Raw genomic sequence first — 18,554 nt, forward strand, 5'->3', positions numbered from 1 at the left:
AGGAATAATTTTCTACAGTTACCCCCAGTAACACATTTACTCTTATGTTAGATTAGAGAAAATGTTATTCTTGGCGTCACTTGTACAAGTTATGTGGCTCCCACATCTTATATTTATGTTTATTTATTCTATTGTGGGGTGTATTTATCATCTTTTTATGTTATGTATCGTGTTTATTATATAATTTTGAAAAAAATATCATGGCTGGATTAATGAAAATGTGTATATTACCGTAATATACGACATTTAATGAGACTCAGTATTGTTATTATCACCACTTGTGCAAGTCGTCTGCTCACATCTCACATTTGTTTATTTATTCTACTGTGGGGTGTATTTATCTTATTTATATGTTATGCATCGTGTTTATTATATAATTTTGAAAAAAATATCATGGATGGATTAATGAAAATGTGTATATTACCGTAATATACGACATTTAATGAGACTCGGTGACTATTGTTATTATGGCGTCACTTGTGGAAGTCGTCTGCTCACATCTCACATTTATGTTTATTTATTCTACTGTGGGGTGTATTTATCTTATTTATATGTTATGCATCGTGTTTATTATATAATTTTGAAAAAAATATCATGGATGGATTAATGAAAATGTGTATATTACCGTAATATACGACATTTAATGAGACTCGGTGAGTATTGTTATTATGGCGTCACTTGTGGAAGTCGTCTGCTCACATCTCACATTTATGTTTATTTATTCTACTGTGGGGTGTATTTATCTTATTTATATGTTATGCATCGTGTTTATTATATAATTTTGAAAAAAATATCATGGATGGATTAATGAAAATGTGTATATTAACGTAATATACGACATTTAAATGACTCGATGTATGTAAGTTTATTTAGGTACAGGTATACATAAGTATAATTATCAGAGTATATATAAAATATGAAATAACTTTTAAAAACATTTGAAATTTTGGAGTTTCCAGACAAAATGGAGAGACTTAGTGCTTACTGAGCTCATGGAGAATGTAAACAAACAGGGTGGGGCACGGTGACCGTATTAGAAAGTCAGGTGGGGGGAGCCGTATAGTGAGTTTTGGTCATAATTTGAAATGTCCGTATTAGCGGAACGCCGTAAAGTGAAACGCCGTAAAGCGGGGCCTTCCTGTATACCTCTGGAGAAAATTGAAGCTTGTCCTGTCTATTGTTGGTACCCCTGCTGAGGATTGAAGCTTGTCCAGTCTATTACTGGTAATGTCCTTGATGGTGTTGGATGTGGAGGTAGATATTTGGCAAGAAGTTTTGGAAAAGATGTTGGCAATGGAGTTGGTGGGGGGGGGCACTATGTATCTCTTCTCGGCAGTGTCTTCTCTGGTTGCGTTAAAGTTGTTTAATGCCTGTCGTCTGCAGTCTAATGAGGTGACAAGGACAGTGAAGTTTAGAAAATACTTGTCCAATAAGAGAGTATTCTTCCTCAAGGAACTCATTGCTGCAGATTCTGAGTGACTTGATAAAGCCCACTGCGTGGGTGAAACGTTGTTAATAGAAGATCACATTATACTGCTTATGTGTTTAAATTTCCAATATAGTATAACCAATGGATTTCTGCTGCTTACACTTCTTGATATAAATCCCAGTATAATCTATTTGCCTTATTACGTACACTTAGGCATTGCTGTCTTGGTTTAAGGCTGCTGCTTACCATAACCCCCAAATCCTTTTCATATTCTGTATGGCTAAGTTTAGCATTATCAAGCTGGTAAGTGCTGGGGTTATGAACATTTCCAAGCTTTAGAACTTCACATTTATTTACATTGAACTGCATCTGCCACTTTTCTGACCTGTTTGTCTAAATCCTCCTGAAGTTCTGAGACATCAACGTCTGAATCAATTATCCTACCTATCTTCGTGTCATCAGTGAATTTGCTTAAATCACTAGTAATTCCCTCATCAAGGTCATTTATATATATATTATAAACAACAACGGACCTAAAACCAATCCCTGCAGAACACCACTTGTTACAGATCCCCACTCAGATTTAACCCCATTTATGCACACTCTATGCTTCCTTATGGTGAGTCATGACTCGATCTATGACAGCAATTTTTCCCCAATGCCATGAGCAGCCACTTTCTTTAACAGTCTCTGATGTGGTACTCTATCAGAAGCCTTACTAAAATCCAAATAAACAATATCGAAATTTTTATCATGATCGACGGCCTCAAAAGCCTTACTAAAGAAAGTTAATAAATTAGTTAGGCAGGAACAGCCCCAGGTGAATCCATGTTGAGTATCATTAATCAAATTATGCCTATTGAGATGGCTTCTTATATTATCAGCTCTAACTGACTAGTAATTTGCCTACAACTGAGGTTAGGCATATTGGGCAGTAATTTGACGGTAACGACTTGTCCCCTGCTTTAAAAATAGGAATTACATTAGCCATCTTCCGCATATCAGATACCACATTTGTCTGAAGAGATAAATTAAAAATATTACTTAAAGGTTCACAGAATTCCATTTTGCATTCCTTATAACCCTTAAAAACAGGTCATTTATTTTGCTTCAAACAGTCTATTTGTTTCATAACCATTTCCCTAGTGACTGTGATATTACATAATTTATCTTCTTCAGGACCACTGAAAAACCTAATTATTGAGATATTATTAGTGTCTTCCTGAGTAAAAACTGAGAAAAAAATAATTATTAAAAATAGAGCACATTTCATTCTCTTTGTCAGTAAGATACCCATAGCTATTTTTAAGGGGACCTATCTTATCTCTAACTTTTGTTCTATACACCTGGAAAAAACTTTTTGGGATAGTTTTCGAATCCCTAGCAATTTTAATTTCGTAGTCCCATTTAGCTTTTATCTCCTTTTTAACCCATAAATGGTCCAAGCAGATCTACATTCACATGTGTAGTGCTACAAAAGTAGATCTATATTTTTTTTACATATTTTCAAATGTAACAAAAAAAAAAAAAGTAGATCAAATTTTTTTTACATATTTTCAAATGTAAAAACAAAACAAAAAGAAGATCTACTTTTTTTACATACTTTCAAATGTTGAAAAACGTATATAAATGTTTGGACCGTTTACGGGTTAATGTCCTCTTAATGTCAATATACTGATTCATAAGATGACCCTCACCTCTTTTGATATGCCTATAAATTCTTTTCTTCTGTCCTAAAAGATATTTGAGCCTATTATTCATCCATTTTGGGTCATTTCTATTTGATATAATTTCTTTGTACGGGATAAATATTCTTTGAGCAGCTTGTATAGTGTCCAGAAAACTGTCATACTGATAGCTCTCTTTGTTACCCCAGTCCACAGAAGATAAGTGTTTTCTAAGCCCATTGTAATTTGCTAAGCGAAAATCTGGGACCGTTACTGAGTTATCCCTACTATCATTCATTGCCAAAGGTAATTGATTTGTGATCACTTGCACCGAGTTCCTCTGTAATTTCTGAATTATTAACAAGGGTTTCCTTGTTTGCCAAAACTAAGTTAAGCAGGTTATTTTCCCTTGTAGGCTCTGTTACGAACTGCTTCAAAAAACAATCCTGAAGTGCAGTAGACCATCATTTAGCACGAGTTTATTTGGCACGATTTGGGTATAGCACGATTGAAGAATTGGGTACAATTTTAAGTAACACGTCGTATGATGAATTTAACACGGATCAGTTTGCAGGAAGGAAAAAAAAATTCCCTTTTCCTCAAGCGGTTGGCTTATTGTGGTTCAGCGGAGAGAGACCTCCCGCCATCACAAGCCACCCCCTGACACCACCCCATCATCCCAGCATTTGTACTTCATGTGTGTCCAGTTCAACTTCTCTGCTACAAGCTTGTGATTGTGAATTGTGTTTTGTTTTTTTAACCCTTAAACTGTCCAAACATAGATCTACATTTGCTCGCATAGCGCTCTGAATGTAGATCTACGTTTATTTTACATTGTTTCTTATGGAGAAAATTAAGGTCGGAGCGCTACGCGTGCAAACATAGATCTACGTTTGGACAGTTTAAGGGTTAATTGCTATATCTTGTATCTGCCAAGCAATCATGACACCCTGTAGGCATACCAGTGTTGCCCAAAGTGGCAAGAAAAGGTGTAAGCATTTAAGTCTTAAAATTAACGAAGGAAACAAAGATATTAGACAAGAGATAACCTGTGGCCATAATGAAGTGTTATTTTGTACACATAAAAGCAGGTAAACAAAAGTTTGTGAGACTGACTTACTGAATGACTGAATTACTGACTGACTGAATGAGTGACTTACTGAATGACTTGACTGACTTATTGAACGACCTGACTGACTTACTGAATGAATTGAGACTTACTGAATGACTTGAATGCCTTGGCTTACTGAATGACTTGACTGACTTACTGAAAGACTTGACTGACTGAATGACTTAAAGTTAGACACTCCAGTACAACCATCAACTTCAGTACCAGAGCCTATACCATCCACATCAGCCCAGTAGGGCCACAGCATAACTCTCCACACTTCACAATCATCCACAAACACTAGCACCCACAATTTAAGGTAAGAAATATTGTTATTTTTGTTACAATTGTAGTCTTAAGCAGTAAAAACAACATAATACATCACAACAATGAACTACAATTACATATTCACTTTTATTTTTGTAAGATGTGGAGGCCTAAAAAAAAGTTGTTTGGCTTTTTTGGGGCTCTCAAGAACGTAATGCTATTCTTCCCACAAGTTCTTCAGCTCATCTAACATAGTTTTTTACCTAACACGGTGTTTTTAGGAACGTAACTACCGTGTTAAATGACGATCTACTGTACTTCTAAGAAGCCATTAGATTCTAAAATCCCAGTCAAAAAGTTCCAATCACTCTGACTAAAGTTAAAGTCTCCACATTATTGTGCATTGTGGCCTTAAGGGAGGGGTGAGCAGAATCACCAACTTTTTTTTTATCAGATTTCAATGTGATTGTGATAGTGGATTAAGCAGCTTAAAAAACATACAGGCTGTGTTTGTTTTGACTGTTAGCCTTCAAGTTCGATAGAAAAAAAAAATTTTGCACAATTTTATGGGTCTTAGGACTTTCCACTTTCTACTAAATTGGGAAAATGTACAATGCTCTAGTTGACATCAGATGAAAGATAAAGGCTAGATTAATAATGACACAGAACAGTTTAGTGATAATGTCAGTAGATTCCATAAAAAAAATGTTGAAGTTAGTAATTTAGTTTTTATTATTTTTTTGTGTACAAAAAATTCATTAAAAACAAAGCTGTAAACAGTATCACAAATCCACCTTGGTTGTTTGTAGAACCATCATTCCTCAATAACATCTGCAAAAATCATGACAATCCTATTAATATTTATGGAAGGAAAGGGATTACAGTGTCAATAACTTATTTCTGATTTATTATTGATTTTGTTTGGTGTGAAACTCTACGGTTACCACTCGCCAAATCTGAGCATGTTGCACCCCTCCTTGCTTGTTGACAGCCTGCCAGCTACTGAGGCAGACACTGACTGCACTCCACACTCTAGCCAGCACAGATGCCATGTAGAGTATTTACAATGAAACAATCATAAAAACTGCAATTATTGGAGGAAAAAACAAAACACTAATTGCCAACATGTATTTTTGCTGACAGCAGCAACAAAAAAAAAAAATACATTTAATGAAAAACATACTTAGAAATACGATAGAAAGAAGCAGATCATATCAAAATGTTGCCAGAATTTTGTACTAATTTTCAGTTAGAAATTTTTTTTTTCTATAATTTTTCAATTTTAATTTCCTGAAACTGGAAAAAGGCTCACGGGGTCGACTTTTTTATTTTTCAACCGATTACGTTCATTTTTGGTGTACTATTAGAAGCTTACATCAAACCTCCTGTGCTGAAGTTTCAATCATATCGGCCAAAAAGGAAATGAAATATGCAAAATTTTCGAAAAATTGCATTTGGCAGCGAAGTCCCACTTACAGGTACTTGGAAAAGTGGTTTTGACACTTGCTGCTGATAGAACACCTCTAATTCCATCACTGTAAGTGTACCAATTCTAAAATAAACCTTATCTTCATGCTAAAAAAAAATAGGTTTCATAACTTTTTTTTCATATTGGAAGATGTCGGTCTTGTTTCCCACATAAATCTAAAAATATTTGGGATAGTTCAGAAAGGTACACTCTACCTTGTAAATCAAGCATTCTCCTATGTTTGTTGTGAAAATCAAGTCAATTCAATCATAAATAACGATAGGGTGGACCTAAATAGGTAAATAGGTTACTTTCGAGATATAGGCCGAAGCGCGCGGCACCCCAGTTTCCCGGGAAATAATTTTTTTCCCCGGAAAATTCGCTTTATTTTACACTTTTTGCGTGACCTACGAGTTTTTATTACAGTTAACCATTGAAAAATCGTTTTCTCTCATCATCTGTATGAGAGAACGAACCTTCAGGGGATACACCGATAGAAATTTCTACCCCTAGGGCATCACATTTTTTACGCAATATGACGAGTCAGCACTGTCACCATGCCTGTTATAAATGGCTGTAATTCCTTTTAGAAACATCGTACAAGGATAATAATTATACCAGCGTGTAGCCAGAAAGTTCAGCTATTTTTTGGTAACAATAACTCCATTTTCATAATTTTTTCGAATTTTTTTTTGCTCCGCGCTCGTGAACCTGACTGCTCCCTCTTGAGTCACTGGACCCCTGTCTCACAAAATAACTGTCCAGAGTGCTCTGTTTATGGCATCTCTTTAAGATTGCCCTGAAGTGGGACAGGGCTTTGTCACTAAACATGTTGCAGATATGGCTTGTTTCAGCCTTGTCAGGGTGGTGTTTCTCTACAAAAGCTTGCACCCTGGTCTACACTGCACACACCTCTTTAATTTCTAAAGAAGGCACCTCCTTCACTCCCTCTTCCTCCTCCTCTGAAGCAAGTTCCTCAGCTGCAGTTTGTTGCTGTTCAAGTTAAGCTCTTGAAGCTCTTCAGTGGTAAGCTCTTCCCTGTGGTCCTCCACCAACTCTTCCACATCCTCACCACTCACCTCCAACCCCAGGGAGTTCCCCAAAGACACAATAGAGTCCTCAGGGTCGGCAGGGTCAGGGTCACGGTGAGTCTCAAACCCTTCAAAATCCCTCTCTTGGACACAATCTGGCCACAGTTTTCTCCAAGCAGAGTTCAAAGTCCTGGAAGTCACTCCCTCCCAAGCCTTACCATTGAGCCATGGTTACTTATTTCACAGCTGCACTGCAAGAAAAACCACTAAAAACAATGATAAACAAGTGAAATGTTTGGGTGTATGAGCAGAAGCTTCCTCAGCCACCGAGAGACAAAGCCAAACTGAAGCGCAAGCTGCTCCAGCTGGCAGATGGACGCATCCAAAATGGCCAATAACCGAGCGCCAAAAACCCCGCCGATAACCGAGTTGCTGATAACCAAACCAGCCAATAACAGGGGGTCAACTGTATTCCTCTGAGTATTTTATATTCTATTCCTCTCAGTATTTTATATTCTATTCCTCCTGTCCACCAGTGTCATCAGGTTGAGTCCTCTTAACCTCTCCTCACAGTACAAACTCATTAGGTCTGGAAATAGTCTCCTTGCAAACTTTTTGCACTTTCTCAAATTTCTTGACATGTTTGACCAGGTGTGGGTTCCATACCGATGCTGCATACTACAATATGGGCCTGCCATACATGTTGTACAGTGTCATGAATGACTTGACACTTAGATGTCAAAATGCTATTCTTAAGATTGCCACGTGCCCATATGCTGCTGCAGTTATTCGGTTGATCTGCGCCTCAGGGGTGAACATGGAGTACCAAATACAGCATTTCCACAATGCACTGTGGTGGCTCAAGATTTTTGTGCTGTGCACACTGACTGTGCAGACACATTCTCTCACATGTAAGCTTACCAGGCCTCTCTTGTTAAATTTGAAGCCATCAGAATTTGTGTGTACCTCTACATAAGGGATCCTGGCATCAATAACATGACAGCCACTGAAAGGGCTAATACTGCCATCCAGGATAAAAAGTAGCCACAGAAATAAATGAAAAAACAAACAAAAAAAAATGCTTAAGAGATAATGGATATTTTGTTTTTAAAAATCATGGAAAAACAATGGAATAAATTGAAAATAGGGTACAAAGTGCTACTAAAACCACCAAATTTTTTTAGAAAATTAGAACAAATAAATGAAGAAGGTATACCATGAGTAGTGTCCAGGAATCTGATTCCCAGTAATTTGATGCCTGGCAAATTAACTCCCATTCAGTTTCATTAACTACATCAAAAATAAATATAATACTTAAAAACATTAAAAATTAATAAAAATAATTATCACATTATGGAAAGATAGGTTAGTTTAGGTTAGGTTATGGTTTAGTTAAGTGAAATTAGGTCTCACTAGACTGTTTTGTTATATAATAATAATAATAATAATAATAATAATAATAATAATAAATAATAATAATAATAATAATAATAATAATAATAATAATAATACGAAACACCAACGTCAAAGACCTGGGAGTGATCATGTCGGAGGATCTCACCTTCAAGGACCATAACATTGTATCAATCGCATCTGCTAGAAAAATGACAGGATGGATAATGAGAACCTTCAAAACTAGGGAGGCCAAGCCCATGATGACACTCTTCAGGTCACTTGTACTATCTAGGCTGGAATATTGCTGCACACTAACAGCACCTTTCAAGGCAGGTGAAATTGCCGACCTAGAAAATGTACAGAGAACTTTCACGGCGCGCATAACGGAGATAAAACACCTCAATTATTGGGAGCGCTTGAGGTTCCTAAACCTGTATTCCCTGGAACGCAGGAGGGAGAGATACATGATTATATACACCTGGAAAATCCTAGAGGGACTAGTACCGAACTTGCACACGAAAATCACCCACTACGAAAGCAAAAGACTTGGCAGACGATGCACCATCCCCCCAATGAAAAGCAGGGGTGTCACTAGCACGTTAAGAGACCATACAATAAGTGGTTTGCGTGCAGCCAGCAGCAACAGCCTGGTTGATCAGGCTCTGATCCACCAGGAGGCCTGGTCTCAGACCGGGCCGCGGGGGCGTTGACCCCCGGAACTCTCTCCAGGTAAACTCCAGGTATGGGTAGTAGGTTGGTAGACGGCAATCACCCAGGGAGGTACTACCGTCCTGCCAAGTGAGTGTAAAATGAAAGCCTGTAATTGTTTTACATGATGGTAGGTGTGCTGGTGTCCTTTTTTCTGTCTCATAAACATGCAAGATTTCAGGTACGTCTTGCTACTTCTACTTACACTTAGGTCACACTACACACACATGTACAAGCATATATATACACACCCCTCTGGGTTTTCTTCTATTTTCTTTCTAGTTCTTGTTCTTGTTTATTTCCTCTTATCTCCATGGGAAAGTGAAACAGAATTCTTCCTCCGTAAGCCATGCGTGTTATAAGAGGCAACTAAATTGCCGGGAGCAAGGGGCTAGTAACCCCTTCTCCCGTATAAATTACTAAATTTAAAAAGAGAAACTTTCGTTTTTCTTTTTGGGCCACCCTGCTTTGGTGGGATACGGCCGGTTTGTTGAAAAAAAAATAATAATAATAACAATAATAATAATGACAGTGGTACCCCAGGTTTCGAATTGCTCCTAACTCAACAAATTACGTAAGTGTATTATTGTAAGTGCTTTTTTAAGTGTATTTTTGGGGGTCTGAAATGGATTAATCTAATTTACCTTATTTCTTATGAGAACAAATTCATATGGTATCAGCACTTGAACAGCCATTTGGAATGAAAAAAGTTTGAAACTCGGGATTCCACTGTATCTTTATTTACTATAAGTACATGTACATGGTATACAGGCCTAGCTGACATCAACACCATACTACTATATAGAAAGCCCCATGTTATGTAGAGCATTTTGGGCAAATTAGGTCCTTGTCCCAGGATGCTACCCACACCAGTCAAGTAACTCCTAGGTACCCATTTTACTGATGGGTGAACAAAGATAACCGGTATAAAGAAACATGCCCAATGTTTCTACCCACGTTGGGAATCAAATGCAGACCCTTGCTGTGTGAGGCGAGAGCTTTAGCAACCAGGCTATGTTAATTCGTGTTTTGTGTGTTAATTTGGGTAGGATCATTTAAGTTATGATAGATTTAGTCATACAGCCTCTCCTTACTTAGCAATGTAGTACTTATTTACCAATGACTCGGACTTACGATGGGCACTAACCAGTATGCTTACTTAAATAATGTATATTAGAGCAGGATGGATATGGGGTACATAATAAAGATATTAAACTGAAACAACAGACAGTAAAATAAAATGTGCAGAGTTCTAAAAGACTATATGGATTTTAGCAGTAATATGATAAGATGGTAAACAACAGATATTAATAAATTGTAAATGGGAATATTTAACAACAGCAGATATTAAAAAAGTAAAATAAAATAAAATTGTTACAACAGTTATTAAGAAAATTATAAATGGTAAAACTGGGCAGTGATGAGGTAAAATCCAAATACAGCCTCTCTTCACTTAGCGACGTACTCATTTACCGAGGCCTCGGACTTACAACGGGCTCCCTGACCAGCATGCATGCCTAAATAACGCATATTACAGATGATTTCCTCTATTCTGTTTATTACAGTATACAGTACACTAGTGTATAAACATTTAAAAATAAACTAAATATGTTATAAATTGTGCAAAGATGACATTAAAACATTATCAAAGATGGTCGACACAAACCCACTACCATTATAGTATGCTCTTCACTTAGTGATGAAATTGTTTACCGACATTAAGCGAGGAGAGGCTGTATTAGGTTAGGATAAGATTAGGATAAGTTAGGTTAGATTAGGCTGCCTTGTTTGTGCTAGGTTAGGTTAAGTCATGTTAGATTAGGTTGTCATTTTAGGTTAGGTTAAGTCATGTTACATTAAATCATATTAAAACATGTTAGGTTAGGATAGCCTTGGGTAGCTTGTTTGGTAAGGTTAGGTTGAGTCATATTTATATATGTTAAGTAGGTTAGATGTCAAAACAATGAAAATGAAAATGTTTATCTCCTTGTAAAACTTACAATGTGTGGTTTACATATTGTAAAATATTTATTACGAAGAAAGCTACTAGCATTCCTAGGCATTTTTACTTTTTAACCATGCAAACCAATCTATAATTTTTATAAATGGCACGAAATTACCACAAGCGAAAATGACCAATAGTGATATTACCAGGAGTCAAATTATCAAACTGTTGAAAGGAAAAATAGATAGAATTATCACAAGCATAGCTATGTTTCTTTAAACTATAAATAGGCAATTACACTGCTATACATACAATATGCTAGTTATACACCAGCATTATATGCAGCATTACTAATATACCTAGATACACACCAATTACCTTTGTGTGCACAACACACCTACCTTAAACCTATTTCCCCACCCAGTGTGCCATGGAAGCAAACATTTGAGTTTGTTATGGAAGAATAACATTGATTAACCATACATCAGAGGGTTACTGACGCACAATAACCCAGGCAGTGTTGCTTATTTTCTTTAAATACTGCACTTCTCTTCCCCAGGATGAGACTTGGAAATCTCAACTAACTCTGCAGTACTTACTTTTTGCAAGGTGAACAGTCAGCAGGTTTAAGGCACTGACCTTAGGTTCCTTTGGTTAATAATAATAATAAATCTTTATTTCTACAAGTACATGTACAAGGTATACAGACCATAGCTGACATCAATGACATACTACTATATAAAAAGCCCCTTGTTAAGCAGAGCATTTCGGGCAAATTAGGTCAGTTTTGTCCCAGGATGCAACCCACACCAGTCGACTAACACCCAGGTACCTATTTTACTGATAAATAAGTAAATAAATGTTTATTTCCTTGCAAAGCTTACAGTGTGTGGTTTACATAATTTAAGCTGATGGGTGAACATAGACAACCAGTGTAAGGAAACATGCCCAATGTTTCAACCCTCGCCGGGAATCGAACCTGGACATCACTAAATGCTGTTCCGCTGAGCTATAAATCACAAGAGGGTACACTAACTTAAGCCTATGATCAAATAATCTAATAATTTTCAACAAACATGGTTTGAAAGACTTAATAAGTTTATTTAGGTACAGTACACGTAAGTACAATTATCACACCTATTATCATGTATATTACCTTAGATAACCAAAAAAAATCATGTTATTTATTTCCATTTACATAATTGCTAAGACATAATTGTTACAAGTGTACAAAGATGATGAATTATGTACATAGTTACGAAAAACTCAAGATAACTAACAAAAAAGTTAACTTCCTGTGTTTGGGCAGGCAACATTCTGGCCTCACACACTGAGTGTCTGGGGTTCAATCCCCGGCCTGGTAGAAACATTGAGCATGTTTCCTTACACATGCTGTTCCGGTCACCTAGAAGTAAGTAGGCAACTGGGTGTTAGTCGACAGGTGTGGGTGGCATCCTGGGGGACAAGACTGAAGGATCACAATGGAAAGAAGAGTCAGTCCTCGATGACACAGACTTAGGTTATCCTGGGTGGATAACACCCCAAGGTTAAAAATCCAAACAAAATCTTCTCATTTTAACCTAACTAAAGCCGGGCTGTGGCTCGTACGTTGGTTTGCGTGCAGCCAGCAGCAACAGCTTGGTTGATCAGGCTCTGATCCACCAGGAGGCCTGGTCACAGACTGGGCCGCGGGGGCGTTGACCCCCGGAACTCTCTCCAGGTAAACTCCAGATAGATGAATTCATAATATAATAAGTGTTCCGTCAACTAAGTGGTAGAAACATTCAATAATACATCAATGTGACCAAGCACGTCAGGAAACTTAGATTATTATTATAATCATGGGGGAGCGCTAAACCCGTAGGATTATACAGCGCATGTGGGGGGATAGAAGGTATTCTGCCTCAATTCAGGGAACCGGAGCACAAATCCAATTCCGTAGATCAAGAGCCCCTCACCAGCGTCAAGGAACCTCCCTCGAGGGGCAAAGACTGTCCTGGAGGTCAGGGTCATATCTAGTCCTGGAGGTCAGGGTCATGTCTAGTCCTGGAGGTCAAGGTCATGTCTTACAAGGAGAGGTTAAGAGAGCTAAACCTGACGACACTGGACGACAGGACAGATAGGGGGGACATGATAACAACATATAAAATACTGAGAGGAATTGACAAGGTGGACAAAGACAGAATGTTCCAGAGATGTGACACAGCAACAAGGTGACACAGTAACAAGGTGACACAGCAACAAGGTGACACAGCAACAAGGTGACACAGTAACAAGGTGACACAGTAACAAGGTGACACAGCAACAAGGTGACACAGCAACAAGGTGACACAGTAACAAGGTGACACAGCAACAAGGTGACACAGCAACAAGGTGACACAGTAACAAGGTGACACAGTAACAAGGTGACACAGCAACAAGGTGACACAGTAACAAGGTGACACAGTAACAAGGTGACACAGCAACAAGGTGACACAGCAACAAGGTGACACAGCAACATGGTGACACAGCAACAAGGTGATACAGCAACAAGGTGACACAGTAACAAGGTGACACAGTAACAAGGTGACACAGCAACAAGGTGACACAGCAACAAGGTGACACAGTAACAAGGTGACACAGTAACAAGGTGACACAGCAACAAGGTGACACAGCAACAAGGTGACACAGCAACAAGGTGACACAGTAACAAGGTGACACAGCAACAAGGTGACACAGTAACAAGGTGACACAGTAATAAGGTGACACAGTAACAAGGTGACACAGCAACAAGGTGACACAGCAACAAGGTGACACAGCAACAAGGTGACACAGCAACAAGGTGACACAGTAACAAGGTGACACAGCAACAAGGTGAGACAGCAACAAGGTGACACAGTAACAAGGTGACACAGTAACAAGGTGACACAGCAACAAGGTGACACAGCAACAAGGTGACACAGCAACAAGGTGACACAGTAACAAGGTGACACAGCAACAAGGTGACACAGCAACAAGGTGACACAGTAACAAGGTGACACAGCAACAAGGTGACACAGCAACAAGGTGACACAATAACAAGGTGACACAGTAACAAGGTGACACAGCACCAAGGTAACACAACAACAAGGTGACACAGCAACAAGGTGACAGCAACAAGGTGACACAGTAACAAGGTGACAGCAACAAGGTGACACAGTAACAAGGTGACACAGCAACAAGGTGACACAGCAACAAGGTGACACAGTAACAAGGTGACACAGTAACAAGGTGACACAGTAACAAGGTGACACAGCAACAAGGTGACACAGTAACAAGGTGACACAGCAACAAGGTGACACAGTAACAAGGTGACACAGCACCAAGGTAACACAGCAACAAGGTGACACAGCAACAAGGTGACAGCAACAAGGTGACACAGTAACAAGGTGACACAGCAACAAGGTGACACAGCAACAAGGTGACACAGTAACAAGGTGACACAGCAACAAGGTGACACAGCAACAAGGTGACACAGCAACAAGGTGACACAGCAACAAGGTGACACAGCAACAAGGTGACACAGCAACAAGGTGACACAGTAACAAGGTGACACAGCAACAAGGTGACACAGTAACAAGGTGACACAGCAACAAGGTGACACAGCAACAAGGTGACACAGCAACAAGGTGACACAGTAACAAGGTGACACAGTAACAAGGTGACACAGCAACAAGGTGACACAGCAACAAGGTGACACAGTTGGAAGGTGACACAGATGAATCACAGGGATGTTAGGAAGTATTTCTTCAGCCACAGAGTAGCCAGGAAGTGGAATAGTCTTGGAAGTGACGTAGTGGAGGCAGGATCCATACATAGATTTAAGCAGAGGTATGATAAAACTCAGGAAGAGTGAGACAGTGGCAACCGGTGAAGAGGCTGGACCAGGAGCTATGAATCAACCCCTGCAGCCACAATTAGATATAATAAGGTGACACTGGGGTCAGGACAAATATTTCGTTATTTAACAACCATCATCACCACATAAAACATCTCAACAACCAGTAAATTATTATTGTAAAAAAAGTATTTCAACTTACACTGCTTGTGAAGCTCGAACCATTGTGGAGGTGTACACAGCAGCCAGGTGTACACAGCAGCCAGGTGTACACAGCAGCCAGGTGTACACAGCAGCCAGGTGTACACAGCAGCCAGGTGTACACAGCAGGTCACTCACAAGTTACACTGCCAGAAACAACCCACACATCAAATCAAATCAAAGTTTATTCTCTATAAATATTACATTGCGAGGTTTACAGATATTGGTTATTGTGTGGGTTACATGTAGTAAAATACTAAAGGACCCCAATGGAAATAAGTCACTCTGTCTGACTTTTTTGGGTTATCCCAGGTTCTCTACACATATGCTGCTATGTATGATAATTCTATGTAACTGTATTTGTGTATACCTGAATAAACTTACTTACTTACTTACTTACTAATTACAGAGTGTGCCACTAGAACACCTAGCATGGCCAGGCATTTCTGGCAAACTTAGATTAATTCTTAACCCTAAATTATAACAAATTGTGGAGTAAGTTGACTAAATACTAAGTGACTAAATACTAGTTTCTGAGTTTAGCAATGTGAATGCTTTTGTTTTGGCACAATAAATAGTTTCTATATCGGAGTATCAGAGGCAAACTTGTGACTAGTTAGGAATCATTATTTTAAGATTAAGATAAATATTTCTGTGCTTATAGTCAAATAGGTTAGTTAGTTTAATATCTTTATTATGCATCCCATACCCATCCTGTGGGCGGTAGTCAAAAGATTACAAAGGTACATAATGGGTCCAGGGACTGGACCCCAAAGTTATGATAGCTGAACTAGTTACACGCTTTATAGCCCTTGTGGTTTAGCGCTTCTTTTTGATTATAATAATAATGAACTAGTTACAAAGGTAATAAACTCCAGGTAGATCTGGTCACAATCATGGCAAGTTACAAATGTGATTGTGACCAGATCTACCTGGAGTTCATTACCTTTGTAACTAGTTCAGCTATCATAACTTTGGGGTCCAGCGAGTGTTAATGTGAACCACCAGGTGGTTATCATGTAGTTAGTTGTCGGGGTGTATCAGGGAGATAAGATGTTTTCTAACAGTAGTTTTGAAGGTGATGAATGTGTCTGCTGTTCTAGGAGTAAGACTTGAGTGGTTGAGGGGAGAGGATGTGTGTGTTAAGTGAGGTCCTAGGCCTTCTATATCAGAACTGCTAATCTCGCCCGACTGATAACTATCATGCAACAAATATCGTTGGAGCGCAGCTGAATTGCTGCTGGAACTCTTACGTGTGACTAGTGATATACCTAGTGAAACACAAACATGTTGATTTGAAGTGGCATTAGGAGGCCTACCTTCACTCCTTTTATCATTCATTACCTTTGAAACTTGTCATGATTTTGACCAGCTCTACCTGGAGCTCATTACCTTTGTAAATTCTCATGATTAATGTGTTTATGATTCATTACCTTTGCAATTATTCATGAGTGTGACCAGCTCTACCTGGAGCTCATTACCTTTGTAACTTGGTCATGATTATGACCAGATCTAGTTCATTACCTTTGTAACTTGCTCAGCTATCAAAACTTTGGAGTCCAGTCCCTGGACCAATTATGTACCTCTGTAATCTTTTGACTACCGCCCACAGGATGGGTATGGGGTGCATAATAAACATATTAAACTGAACTGAACTTCACTCCAGCCTTGCCTACCTCCCCTCCTTCCTAGATTTGGAAATCAGCCATTCGCCTCTATTTACTTATGGGCTAGAGGCGGTTTTTGCCAGACCACATAAGTACTCACCTATTTGTACTCACCTATTTGTGGTTGCAGGGGTCGAGTCTTAGCTCCTGGCCCCGCCTCTTCACCGGTTGCTACTGGGCCCTCTCTCTCCCCGCTCCATGAGCTTTATCAAACCTCGTCTTAAAACTGTGTATGGTTCCTGCCTCCACTACGTCATTTTCTAGGCTATTCCACTGCCTTACAACTCTATGACTGAAGAAATACTTCCTACTATCTCTCTGACTCATTTGTGTCTTCAACTTCCAATTGTGGCCTCTTGTTTCTGTGTCCCCTCCCTGGAACATCCTGTCTTTGTCCACCTTGTCTATTCCACGCAGTATTTTATATGTCGTTATCATGTCTCCCCTGACCCTCCTGTCCTCCAGTGTCGTCAGGCCGATTTCCCTTAATCTTTCTTCATAGGACATTCCCCTTAGCTCTGGAACTAACCTTGTCGCAAACCTTTGTACTTTCTCTAGTTTCTTGATGTGCTTTATCAAGTGCGGGTTCCAAACAGGTGCTGCATACTCCAGTATGGGCCTGACATACACGGTGTACAGTGTCTTGAATGATTCCTTACTAAGGTATCGGAATGCTGTTCTCAGGTTTGCCAGGCGCCCATATGCTGCAGCAGTTATCTGATTGATGTGTGCTTCCGGAGACATGCTCGGTGTTATACTCACCCCAAGATCTTTCTCCTTGAGTGAGGTTTGCAGTCTTTGGCCACCTAGCCTATACTCTGTCTGTGGTCTTCTGTGCCCTTCCCCTATCTTCATGACTTTGCATTTGGCAGGATTAAATTCGAGAAGCCATTTGCTGGACCAGGTGTCCAGTCTGTCCAGGTCTCTTTGAAGTCCTGCCTGGTCCTCATCAGATTTAATTCTCCTCATTAACTTCACATCATCTGCAAACAGGGACACTTCTGAGTCTAACCCTTCCGTCATGTTGTTCACATATACCAAAAATAGCACTGGTCCTAGGACTGACCCCTGTGGGACCCCGCTCGTCACAGGTGCCCACTGTGATACATCATTACGTACCATGACTCATTGTTGCCTCCCTGTCAGGTATTCTCTGATCCATTGCAGTGCCCTTCCTGTTATATGCACCTGATGCTCTAGCTTCTACACTAATCTCTTGTGAGGAACTGTGTCAAAAGCCTTCTTGCAGTCCAAGAAGATGCAATCAACCCACCCCTCTCTCTCGTGTCTTCTGTTATTTTATCATAAAACTCCAGAAGGTTTGTGACGCAGGATTTGCCTTCCTTGAATCCGTGCTGGTTGATGGTTGAGTGCGCGTGTCAGTTCTCTGTGCCGCACTCCACTCATCTTAAGAATGTGTCTCCTGTGTGCCTACCTGCCTGCTACAAGCAAATATCCAAGTGGTTGACACGGGCTTAGCAAGCACATTCAAGCAGGCTTGGAAGCAGCACTCCAAGCTAGCCAGAACAAGCTAAGGCAGCCTGCAGTTACAGCTGTCCTAAGGCCCAGCATGTCTAAGTATACGTTCTACAGTGTTGCTGGCATACCAGTGTTTCCTGTAGTGGCTTAGTTAAGAACAGTTTAACGAGCATTGCAGTACTGACTTTTTAAGTGGGCATGCCAGAGGTTCATCTATAAACATAGTAAGTTTGTGCTGACTTGCTTGTGCACAGAGTGAACATTCGTCTGTCATACGTGTGCTAGAAGTGTTAAGTGCTGCAGGTTTGTTGTAACTATTTGCATGAGTGGATT

The 18,554-nt window shown here is 39.4% G+C and overlaps 1 protein-coding gene across 2 annotated transcripts in view; it reads right to left on the bottom strand.

Annotated features, from left to right (window-relative positions):
- The window catches only part of LOC128693659 (uncharacterized), a 191,092-nt gene extending 175,855 nt beyond the window's left edge, over positions 1–15,237 (bottom strand). The window contains exon 1 of one of the 2 annotated variants that reach the window (XM_070091243.1): positions 15,077–15,237. In XM_070091243.1, the coding sequence (XP_069947344.1) occupies positions 15,077–15,099 (23 nt within the window). In that variant the 5' untranslated portion in view covers positions 15,100–15,237. The remainder of the gene's footprint in view (positions 1–15,076) is intronic. The other variant, XM_070091244.1, reaches the window with a different exon arrangement.
- Positions 15,238–18,554: the final 3,317 nt, after the last annotated feature.

The sequence above is a fragment of the Cherax quadricarinatus genome, chromosome 34 (genome assembly GCF_038502225.1).
Source record: "Cherax quadricarinatus isolate ZL_2023a chromosome 34, ASM3850222v1, whole genome shotgun sequence".
In the NCBI taxonomy this organism is placed as follows: Eukaryota; Metazoa; Arthropoda; class Malacostraca; order Decapoda; family Parastacidae; genus Cherax; species Cherax quadricarinatus.